This window comes from Urocitellus parryii, chromosome Y (genome assembly GCF_045843805.1).
Source record: "Urocitellus parryii isolate mUroPar1 chromosome Y, mUroPar1.hap1, whole genome shotgun sequence".
NCBI classification, from domain to species: Eukaryota; Metazoa; Chordata; class Mammalia; order Rodentia; family Sciuridae; genus Urocitellus; species Urocitellus parryii.
In genome coordinates, this window is record NC_135548.1 from 2,429,709 (window position 1) to 2,442,340 (window position 12,632).

Consider the following 12,632-nt stretch of genomic DNA (forward strand, 5'->3'; position numbering starts at 1 on the left):
TAGGTTATAGAAAGAAGATGCCTCTTAAACCCGCAGCTATGAGAACCCACATGCTTTAAAGGCTGATGACTATATCAAGAAGTTAACTGTAGCTCAAAACAATTTTTTATTTGAGTACATCCCATGATATCATGAGAATCCAGTCCTGGCCCTCAAGAGTAACTATTTCACCTTTTGCATCCAGGAATTCTGCACACTTGGATTCAAAATATTTGCCACACATTTGGAAATATTCTGACATATTTGGAAAAATACTTTGGAAGATATTTGGGTGAAAAAATATTTGGGAAAAAAAAATGGTCTCTGTACTGAACACGTACGTGCTTTTTTAATTCCCTTATGATGCGTCCCTGAACAGTACAGTTAATCAATATTGAATCATATGATTAACAATATGATTCGTCCCTTAACAATGACTTAGATAGCATTCAGATTACCTTAGGTATTCTAAGTCATCTAGCCAGGACTTCAAGTGTAGGAGGATTTGCACAGCTACAGGAAAATACCGTGCTGTGAGGGATTTGAGCATCATCGGATTTTGGAATCTACAGGGGATCCTAAAAAATAATATCCTGCATGGCTATCCAGAGACAACTGTCTATTCTTGTGCAATTTTAAAAAAGAAAAAAAAAATAGATACTGGGTGAGACACGCAGGTTTTCTTGCATCTACTGCTAGGGTCTCCAGATATCAATAACTTTGGCAGCCTTCAGCCAGATGGGATGTACTGACTTACAACGTCTGGTGCAGACTCATCTTGGCTCTGAGGATGAAAAATTCAAAGCCGGAATGGTAATCTGGAGCATTGGGACAAAGAATCGCATGTGGCATGAGCTAGCAAAAAACAACAGGAATCAAACGATAATTTTTGGTGTTTCTTTGACACCAAGCTCTTCACTTATTTCTTTTGTCCTGACGGAGGCACAGTAAGTGAACGTGCTGTGCTTAATGTGTGCGGGGACAGTCTCCAAGAAAGGACTTACCTGGGCCACCGTCTGCCAGTGAGTGGCATCGTCCTCGCTGGGGTGGATCCCATAATTCCATCTCCTTTGTACCACGTAGATGACGGGCTCAATGGACACGTTGAATTTGGAGGACCACTTCACCTCCAGCTGCCCCGACTTGTGCTCGGTAAATCGTAATTCTTTCCTGGGCTTCAAGGGGACCCCTGGAACCAGACCATGTCAATTAAAGCCATCTGCAGGGGATCCCAAGTGCAGGTAAATGCTGAGGGAGGAAATCGACAAGAGAGACCAATCTCCTCTGCCACCCACCAAGGTTCCATCTCCTTTCGTAAACGTGACCTCTCCGCATCAGGTATAACAGGGGACATCTGACATCAGGTGCAATCCATCCTACGCCAGGAATATGCAATTTGTCGTGGTGAGGGAAAGATTTGAGATCCACCGTTCTGCACCCCGGGCTTTATTGAAAGGGAACTTGAGAAGCCATTTGGTGGGAATCTATGGCACCATGTTGGTGGACACGGTCAACACCACCATTTTCTGTGGAGAATGGCGTTGGCCTAAGGCACCGCCAAAAGCTCATTTGGAAAAATCCAGTTGAGAGAGCTCCGTTTCTTTTTCCATTTCTTGGGTTTAAACAGAGAGGAAACTGGAAAATGTGGAATCTGCAGAACCTTGAGACAACTAGCTGACTTCTGTTCAGCAGAATTTCCCTCCACACGTCCCACCTCTACATATGCCCCTTTTCCCTGTGATGGCTGTCTTTGCAACAGTGCTATTCTTTAGGCGAGACCTGCTTTGGTATATTCTTATCCCACCCCCATCTACTGGGTCCATGCATAGAAATTCCCAAATCGTCCATCTCCACGGAGGCCTCCTGCTCTCCTTTTCTCTGTCTCTTGCCTCTACTTCTCAGCTTCTCGGCTCATCTCCCTGCCTGTCCATCTCCTTGTCTAATCCACTTTCTGACATTTTGTGATGATTTTCGAAAGCAGAGGTGGGACTCCAACTCTCTCATTGCATCCAGTTTCCTTCATCTCCCTCCAGGCATCTGTCAATCACATGACTGCCATTTATCTGCTGATTTATTCCAGGGTGCCTCCTGCATTTGCACCATAGATCCCATCTTTGAATCCGCTTTCCCACAAACACACAATCGACGGTTGATGGTATTATTATTATCATCATACCCAGTCGTCTTTCATTCTGTTTTCTGACTGTAGACACTTAAGTACTTCCAGACCCACACCAAATGCCACCCCTCTGCATCTCTTTCCCTAAATTTCCCAGTTGGAAAAAAAAAAAGGATCCATTCTTTGGGGCCTCTCGACTCTTGAACGTGCAACTGTCAGGATGTGCGTTTAACTGCCCCGTGCTGCAAAGAGCTCATTGAACGATGCCTGTCTGCTGCATGAGGCTACAGCCTCCAGAGGTCTTTCCCACCTCTTGGAATGTCCCAGAGGAGAGAACATTACGCAACACCAAAGGGTCACTAAATATTTGCTGGAGGAACCACCTCCCTGACTTTTCTGTACTCCAGGCAAGAATGAACCCAGGGAAATGAGAAAAGTTGGAAACATTTGCGTAAACCTTTTCAACAGTGGCGACCCTCCGCTCGAAACTCACTTCCAAAAGTGAACCCTGATCCCAGGTATTGTGTGCTGCCTTCCCAACCATGTATACTTTCAAATAACTCTTCTCTCTTCTATCATGGCTATATTACTCAAATACACATTTACTTTATTGTTTTTTAAGAAAAGAAGGTATGAACCAAAGCAGTCAAAAGCAGTTTTCAAGTAGAACAGAATTTTATTTGTTTGTTTGCATTGTCTATAGTATTTTTTCCGGTTTTAAAAGAACTTTTTATAGATAAGATGGGAATCCCTTAGTTAATTCATGACCAATTTAATACCAGAAGTACGTCTCTATTTCTTGTCTCATGCAAAAAATTTACCCAAACTTGTTCGGAGTGATGAGAATCCAAACTGAACAGAAAGATCGTTTTGTGTCCTTCTTGTGTTTGAGATGGGCAGGCAGGTGACAGACGCGTGATTCTACTGAGAGGCTATGCAGGTCTGAGCACATTTCCCGATTCCCTGGATGTCTCTGTGCATGGTGGAGAAGGTGACCAGTTACTTCTGCAGACTTTCAGAGCAGTTTCTGAGACATGCAAATCCACCCTTCTCCCTGGCTGTCTGCCATATAATCTTCTAGGGCGAATACAGTGGTGGTAAATATCCCCGCCGTTCAACTAACCTGAACCTATCGGAAGCACATGCAAGCATCCAGAGCTCTTTGCCGAAAGGATTCAATCTTGAGTAGCATTCCACCACCTACAGCCTTCCTCCAGCATAATGAGTTTCAGGACCACGACGGTTCAAATTTCTCCATTAAAAAGTCTCTTTAATTAGGATGTGCAACTCTCCTGCAATTTGCATGTTAAGAGACGGTCCATCTGCTTTGCATTAAGGGTAGCTGGCTCCCTTGATTGGAAGTCATTCCAGCTCTCCTCTGTAATTGTGTGCAGATGGGGGCTGCACACCCCCAGGACCTCCAGCCCTCTCTGCCAGAGAACACCATCCTCCTGAGCCCAAGGAGCATCCCGATTGCATAACCAGATGTGGAGATGGATCACTCCTCGTGTGCTTTCCGTTCCAAACGTGATTAGAGATTTTCTTCCTAAAAGCTGTTTTTGAACCAATTAGCCATCTGAAATCTAAACTATCCTGATGAGAAATATAAAAATATGATCATATGTCACCCCACGAGATGTGACAAAATAGGTCCTTTTTTTTCTTCTTTAAAATGCAAAACATATATTTTGGTAGCATCAAAGCGACAGAAACCCAGTCCTTTAAAAGATGCTAAGAAGAAACTGATAGAAAAATCAATGATGATAAGTAATCAACAGTTGCCTAGCCATGTTGAGATTCAGATATCAGTGTCAAAGTTTTTCCCTTGAAGGTCTAAATGATTTGAACATACTGTATTAGTCCATCTCTAAAGTCCTGAAATTTGAATTTCACATTATTAAGTGGAAATATTAAATCAACTCTGTCATTGGGTCTTTTGAAAAAGAAATAAATGGGCAAATGATTGATTGCTGATTGGTTCGTGACAAAGAGAAAACAGAGATAAAAGGAGAGGCGGAAATTGGTCTAAAACTTGGTAAAGATTTCAACTTTCTTCCTGTGGCCAGACTTGCATTTCATAGATTGAGAAACTTCCTGCCTCTCCACTCCTGTGAACACTCTGTGTCTTTTATTTCACTGCTCTTTGCTTTATTGAAAATAAAAAAAGAGAGAGAGAGAGAGAGAGAAGCCATAAAATCTGCACCTCTTACCTCCCTTCCAAGAAACACAGTAGACCAAATAGAAAGTGCGGACGTGTATGCTCTATTAGCTTAAAACTTTAGTAACACGAAAAACAGTTAAATGATACTCTTAAATATCAATTTGTTGCAAGAATTCAGAAAACGACTTGCACACTCAGATGATTCCTTTGTACGTGACGAGCTCATCCATGAACCCGGCGCGGGCTGAGGGCGGGTTTCATCTTGCACTTTGTGCCCCGGTGCCCAGAATGGGTCACGGCCAACGAGAGACACTCCACAGATGTTTATTCAACTGAAATGTATCCGAGCTGGAAGATCTGGGGGACATCCGCTTCTTTTCAACTTAAACCCAGGGAACACATGGAGCCAATCTTCTCGAGGATTTCCAAACAGCACCTACCTAGGTGACAGCGTTTTGAGAGGCGAACATCTAATAAGTAAACTAGCTCATGAGAAATGGGCAAGTTGGTCATGATCGCCCAGTAGATTTGGTCCTCTGTGGTCTACACTCTGTATTTAATTGAAATTCTTCAGCTCTACAAAGTAACCTAAGACTAAGGTCAGTGTGGTTAGGGGAGAATTGTAGGTTATTCCTTAGCCTTAAATGCTGATGAACCAGTGATTTTATTAGATTATAAATGTTTGATAATGACATAAGTTTTCATTGGATGATGATGATGACGATGATGATGATGATGATGATTTCTAATGAACCCCAGTGAGAGCTTTGGTTTGGGATACTATTTCAATAGGTGTCAGACAGCCACCGAGTCACGTCAGAACATCCCAGGGTCCTGGGGCCAGCAGCATTCGTTTGTGATGAGAGCAAGCAGGTTGACTTCTACGTGAGAAGGTCAACAAGGATTCCAAGTTGCTACTAGGCTAAGAGGTTACTGAAAGGATTCTGACAGGATCTATTTGATCATTCTTAGGATGCAAACATTATTGGCTCACTGCAGCTTCATAAAGTCCATTCATTCTATTGGTGGCTTATGCTCTGTGAATTGCCTCTTCCCACAAAATCCAAGTTAGGAGCTCCTTTGTTGCACAAGAGTGACTTTAGCACTTCTTAAAGATCCACTCTGGAACCACTATTTGACCCAGCTATCCCACTCCTCAGTTTATACCCCAAGGACTTAAATCAGCATAGTACAGTGACTGACGCAGCCACATCCATGTTTACAGCAGCTTAATTCACAATAGCCAAACTATGGAGCCAACCTAGGTGCCCTTCAATAGACGAATGGAGGAAGAAAATGTGGTACATCTACACAGTGGAATATTACTCAGCAGTAAAAGAGAATAATATTTTTAGGTAAATGAATGGAGCTGGAGAAGTTCATGCTAAGTGAAGTAAACCAATCCCAGAAAAGCAAGGGTCAAATGTTCTCTCTGATAAGTGGATGATTATCTATAATGGGTGTGTGTGTGTGTGTGTGTGTGTGTGTGTGTGTGTGTGGGGTGGGGAGAGTGGAAGAACTTGATTGGGACAAGTTGGGGGAGTGAGAATGGGGGTTGGAAAGATGGTGGAATGAGATGGACATCACCACCCTAGGTACATGTGCGACTGCACATGTGGTACGACTCTGCATCATGTACAACCAGAGAAATGAAAAGCTGTGCTCCATTTGTGTACGATGAATCAAAATGCATTCTGCTGTCACCATGTATCCCTAATTAGAACAAATAACAATAAAGAAAGAAAAAAAAAGAAAAGAAAAAAAATCCATTCTATTTAGTTGCATACAGGTTTAAATGTGTCTCTATATAATTCATCTCGTTGGTCCTTCCGGGAATTGTTCTTATTTCCTGTGAAACAGGCACATCTGAAATTCACACTGATTCTCCAATGTTTTTAATTTTAAATGCCTATTTTAATTGCCATCATCACTCTTGAAATAGGCTTTGTTTTGAAACCCGGTGAGTTTTACAAAGGGCTTAAAAATGGATATTCTGACAGCATCCTCATGGTGAAGAGCATACAATCAGTCGTCCTGGGGAGAAGTTTCATATAACATCAAAGTTTTTAGAAATGAAATAGTTTTAGATGTTTGCAAAGTGACTTGTTGGAGATTACAATAAGAGGGGTGGAGACGATGAAGTGTTGGATCCATTCGAGAACTGTCACTCAGTAAGAAGGGGAGAGCACCAAATATTTTGAATCTGGGACATAAAACTTATGTTGGGGTTCTAAGGATCCAAGAGGCATTTTTCAAAAAATTAATAACATCAGGTGGATTCTACAGGTTTCAAGGGGGAAGGCAATTCCAAGAGGCAGAGAGGTGCATTAATTCTGCAGAGGTGAGCTCTTGAGGAGAAGGGACTTTTAATACTAGCTGTTTGGTACAGACCCCAAAACTCGTATTGCTAGTGAATACTGCTCTATGCCCAGATTGTCAAAAACCTACCAGCGGGTAGAAATGATGGGCACTTGGCATGTGCATACCAGAGTGAGGGACAGAGAGGTCTTGTTCTCCTTGTAATCATCCACAGCTACGGATTGATTCTACTCACTATTCAAATTGGACCCCCAAATTCACAGAATGTGTGTCTCCTTGTGTGCCTTGATCCTATGCAAACAATTCAGAATCCACCCGAACGGCTTGGGTACGAAACACCCTCATCCGGCTCACGGAGGGCTCCTGGCCCTGAGCCCCACCCGTGCCCTGGAGTGCTCTAGAATTTGCTCTTGAATGCCAACGATTCTATCTGCAGACCTGTGGGATGGAGGGAGTCCCCATGTTCGGAAGAGGGTCATTCCTCTGTCTCAAGAGGACCACTCAAAATATTTAAAGTCTGCACAAGGACACGTCTGTTCTTGGGTTGGGCGGACAGAAAATCCCCAGGACAAGTGCATTTTTCAAGTGATCCTCAACCCCCAGCCTCCTTTCTGCGGATTTGCAATGTTTTTATTACAATGTTACCCAGTACAGCTTCATTGACTTAGTCTGCCTTTGAGGAAAAAAAAAAAAAATACACCAAGTTCATGGATTGCTGTTATCCTTTGTATACGGTAAATTAAAACTCTGGCTGGGCTCTGGGGTGTGTGCCTGTCATCCCAGCAACTTGGGAGGCTGAGGCAGGGGAATTGCAAGTTCAAGGCCAACCTCAGCCACTGAGCAAGGTCCTAAGCACCTTAGCAAGATCCTGTCTCTTAATAAAATATAAAAATGGGCTGGGGAGAGGGCTCAGTGGTTAAGCCCTCCTGGGTGCAATCCCTGGTACTATTTTTTTTTTTTAAATCCAACAACAAAACTCCAACTCTGTTGCTTATTTGTGCCTCCCATTTTGGCTGAGGTCTGTGCGTGTTTTAAGACACGTGGGTGGGACACGGGATGAATGTCCCCCGTGTTTTGCATTCTTGTGGGCATGGCTGAGCCCTCCCCGGCCGCACACAGCCTCCGGGCTTTGCTCTTTACCTTTGTACAGCGTCTTGGGCACCTGGCAGGTGTGGCCGCAGCCGTTGGAGCAGCATTTCTTCACCCCCGAGCACTCGTGGTCGACCTCGCAGCTCTCGACGCAGGCGGCCGCAAACCCACTGGCCCTCTCTGGGGCCGGGCAGTCCCCCTGCTTCACCAGCAGGACGTACTTGAGGAACTCGCAGCTGGTTAAGCACTCGTAGTTTTTCTTGGGGAACAGAGGCTGCGAGAGAGAAGCAGAAGGGAGACACAGAGAGGAAAGACACATGAAGTCAGATTCCCAGGCATCCTAAAAGAAGAACTTTTATTTTCCGTTTTGAGACAGGCATCTGGCTAAATTGCTTAGGACTTTGCCGAGTGGCTGAGGCTGGCCTCCTGTCTCAGCCTCCCAAGTCCCTGGGATTATGTGTGTGCATCACCACACCCAGCCCCTTGAACATTTTATGAAATAGATAAATTTGTTGTTTTTTTTTTTTTTAACTCAATCCCCAGAAAGGTTTCATTCCATGGTAATTTCCCAAAGGAATAAGACCCATGAGATGATTTTAGATTGCACACAACGGTCTCTCTTGGCGTTACATCGCATAGTGGTCTGAGCCCGTAAATGCAACGCATCTAAACGACGCCCGGGTTTTAGAGCTGAGGTGCTCAGGCCATCTGCCACCAAGAGGGACTCGTCAATAAGTGGTGCAGCGAGACAACGTGCATCTCCTTCAACATTGATGTGCACCTGCGTCTTGCATCATCTTCTCACCCTTGAGCTGCTATCACAAGATCCTGGCTCTTTCTGCCCATGAGCTGAGGAGCGTCTGAGGCTCCTAAAAGCTTCCCCACACAGAGAGTGGAAGAGAGAATGATATTCTGGGTTCCTTGGCCTCCGTTGGGCTTATGAAAGAATAGCCAAGATGCCCCCCACCCAGCCCAACCTAACCCTGACCCTCCTGAGTTTCCCATAAAAGACGCCTGACGAGAGAGCCATCAGCACCCTAAATTCCACCTTCAACTGCCTTTGACCTTTATGGAAGATGGTGGTCACCATCAATACAGTAGCTCCGGTACAGCCCATTGGTACCTGGAACACACCTGTCCAGGCAGGTTCCATGTCTCCGCCTTGTTTGGACCCAGAATTGGTGGCCTGAATTGATGTGATTACAAAAATGTCTGTGCCCCCGTGGATCTGGGCTTTTAAGTAATCAAGGGTGGGCCACTCACACCATATTGTCCCTTCCAAGGAGGATGTGGTGATGCTAGGTATTGTGGTTCAGATGTGGTGTCCCCCAAAAGCTCATGTATGGAACAATGCAAGAAAGTTGAGAGGTGGAATGATTGGGTTATGAGTGGATTAATCCACTTGAATGGACTCACTGGGTGGTGACTGCAGCAGGTGGGGGGGGGTGGCTGGAGGAGGGGGTCCCTGGGCTGTGCCTTTGGGGTCTCTGTCCTGTCCCTGGTGAGCAGAGCTCTCTCTGCTTCCTGGTGTAGACCAATAAGTGGATTAATCCACTTGGATGGACTCACTGGGTGGTGACTGCAGCAGGTGGGGTGTGGCTGGAGGAGGGGTCCCTGGGCTGTGCCTTTGGGGTCTCTGTCCTGTCCCTGGTGAGCAGAGCTCTCTCTGCTCCCTGGTGCCCTGTCCTGAGCTGCTCTCCTCCTCCAGGCCCTGCCGCCATCTTGTTCTGCCTCCCCTTGGGCCAGAGCCATGGAGTCGGCCCACCAGGGACTGAACCTCTGAGCCCCAAATCAACTTTTCCTCCTCTAATTTTTCTTGTTAGATCTTTTGGTCACAGTGGTAAAAAAAAGATCACTGAAAACACCAGCACTTTGCAGAAGAAGGTAAAGTATGGAGATGCCACCCCAGACAGAGAAGGAGAGCCACACCCTGCCAGGCAAGCCCGCCGTCAACGGCTCCAGGCACAGAGAGCAATCTGGCAGGTCTTAGGCTCTTAGCGCACGTCAGGTACTGCTCCTGAAACAGCTCAGGAGACCCCAAATGCAAGGCACTAAGCAACTCTGTGATACCCTGTCTCTAAATAAAATGAAATAGGGATGAGGATGTGGCTCAGTGGTTCTGTGTCTTGAGTTAGTTCAATCCCTGGTACCCAAATTAAAAAAAAAAATCTCTTGTCTGAAGCACTATCATCTCTGCAGAGAGCTGTAGCCACTGTCCCCCCTAAAAAACAGCGATTTCATTATCTTATTCATCTTGTTGAAGATGATAGGAAATGTTGAAGTAAAATGTGTGTCTGGCCAATATTATGCATATTTTACCACGATTTATAAAAATATGTTAAAGAGCTAGAATTTCTACATACCAAGTGCACATGTATGGCATCACATAGTATCTACGTCTTACAGCCACAATGATTTTTCTGATATAGCAAATTTAATGTATTGAGACTTTGTTCCAGTTGAAGGCCAGGGAAAGATTTCCTGTTTTTTTCTTCATTGGCAAAAGAGGTTAGACTAGAAGCATCATCTACAAAAAGTATGATTCCAAGGTGTGAATCAGACTGGTAGATGCCGCACAAAGTGGGTTGTTAATAGTTACAATAAGTGTTGGCGAGGATGTGGGGAAAAGGGTACACTTGTACATTGCTGGTGGGACTGCAAATTGGTAAGGCCAATTTGGAAAGTAGTATGGAGATTCCTGGGAAAGCTGGGAATGGAACTACCATTTGACCCAGCTATCGCCCTCCTCGGACTATTCCCTGAGGACCTTAAAAGAGCGTACTATAGGGATACTGCCACATCAATGATCATAGCGGCACAATTCATAATAACTAGACTGTGGAACCAACCTAGATGCCCTTCAATAGATGAATGGATAAAAAAAAATGTGGCATTTATACACCATGGACTATTATGCAGCACTAAAAAACGACAAAATCATAGAATCTGGAGGGAAATGGATGGCATTAGAGCAGATTATGCTAAGCGAGGCTAGCCAATCCTTAAAAAACAAATGCCAAATGTCTTCTTTGATATAAAGAGAGCAACTAAGAACAGAATAGGGAGGAAGAGCATGAGGAAAAGATTAACATTAAACAAAAACGAGTGGGGGGGGGAGAGAAAGGGAGAGAGAAGAGAAAGCATATGGAAATCGTAGGAGACCCTCAATGTTACACAAAATTACATAGAAGAGGTTGTGAGGGGAAGGGGGGAACAAGGGAGAGAATTGAACAACAGCAGATGAGGTAGAGGGGGAAGATGGGAGGGGAGGGGAGGGGGGATAGTAGGGGTTAGGAAAGGTAGCAGAATACAACAGTCACTAATATGCCATTAGGTAAAAATGTGAGTGTGTAACGGATGTGATTCTGCAATTTGTATTTGGGGTAAAAATGGGAGTTCATCACCCAATTGAGTCAAATGTATGAAAGATGATATGTCATGAGCTCTGTAATGTTGTGAACAACCAATAAAAAAAAATAGAATTTGAAAATGGCACGAATCAACTGTACTGAAATCCAAGCTGGACTTAAAAACCTTACAGGTTAGACTTGGAAGAAGAGCTACAGTTTCAACATCGAATCTCCACAAATTTGCAACTGGTTCATTCAAAAGCCACTTTGTAAACATTTAAAGTATCCAGATCTCTTCGGGGGTTTTGTCTCCCATTATTTCATAGCTCATTTTTTCTGTGAGTGGTTTAGATGTTTTTATTTGGTTGGCCTGGGGAGTTTGAAATTTAGTTCCAAACCCAAGTGAGTAATCCTGAAAGTACGCTAACAGACTTGCTACAGTTACGCAGTAAGCACCAGCCTCCCTCTTTCCACACGATGTGTACATTACAAGCCACGTGGAAAGAAAGGACCGGACCGAGTTACCAAGATCACTGGCCTCCAACACACAGGCCGGCCGGGATCTCCAGCCCCAGACCTGCTCCTTAGGTCTGGTGAGCGTCTGCTCTTTGCTAAGTTGGAAATCACAGGGAGGTGGTTTGCATCATGCGCTAATCAAATCAACTCCACTCAAACATAGAACATATGAATACAATGGAACAAATTCACCCAGGAAAAGAGAGCATGAGTCTGACATCAGCTTCCAAAGATTGTACTCTCCATTCCTATAGCACCCTAAGGGTCTGCCTGTCAATCACTGCACCCTGGATCCAGGGAACGGAGATGTGTCTCCTCCCACTGAGAACTCACTGAGTTAACGGGGCAGACTCAGAAACAATGACCACAAAGACAAACAAAGTGCCTTAGAACAGATCTGAAACGTTGATTCTCAAAGAGAATAAGAGAAGAAGGGTCACTGTTCCAAGTCCACTGTTCCACATTTCCAAAGCCTTCCGTTACTCTGAAAAAAACTTTACAAGATCCAAAGAGGGAACTTGGGCTCTGCTCCTTCCCCCGTGCGGCCAGACTCTAGTTTTCCACCTGTTGCTTCTAGGTAAGGACTGGAATCTGCTCATGGGGACATGGAATATGTTGCATCTTGTAAAAAAAACAGTCTGAAGGAGGCGGGGGATTGAACTCAGGGGCACTCCATCACTGAGCCACACCCACAGCCCTATTTTGTGTTTAATTATTTAGAGACAGGGGAGTTGCTTAGCGCCTTGCTGTGGCTGAGGCTGGCTTTGAACTCCTGATCCTCCCACCTCAGCCTCCTGAGCAGTTGGGATGACTGGCCTGAGCCACTGCGCCCAGCTCAGTCGCAGGTTTTTACTTAAATGAAGTTCACTTTATAATTGGGTGCATCTGATGCAACAGGAGCTCTGTTTTATGATTTCTATTTATCAAAGCTAATTTTTTTTCCTCTGTCCATTTCCCTGGATAATTATAGTGAAATAGGCTGGAAAAACACTAATAGTGAGAAAATGAATTGGAGAAATATGTTGTCTACACATACGCCGTCTCTGCTTGTCTTTAATTGCGGACTTGATGAGAGCTTATTGAAGTGCATAGAAATAAG

General features: G+C 44.5%; 1 protein-coding gene across 1 annotated transcript in view; it reads right to left on the bottom strand.

Moving 5' to 3' along the window:
* Positions 1-12,632, bottom strand: part of LOC113198420 (anosmin-1) — a 118,625-nt gene that overhangs the window by 47,484 nt on the left and 58,509 nt on the right. The window contains exons 4-5 of the mRNA XM_077794204.1: positions 7,719-7,941; positions 984-1,168 (exon numbers count right to left, since the gene is read on the bottom strand). Coding sequence (XP_077650330.1) covers positions 984-1,168; positions 7,719-7,941 — 408 coding nt within the window. The remainder of the gene's footprint in view (positions 1-983; positions 1,169-7,718; positions 7,942-12,632) is intronic.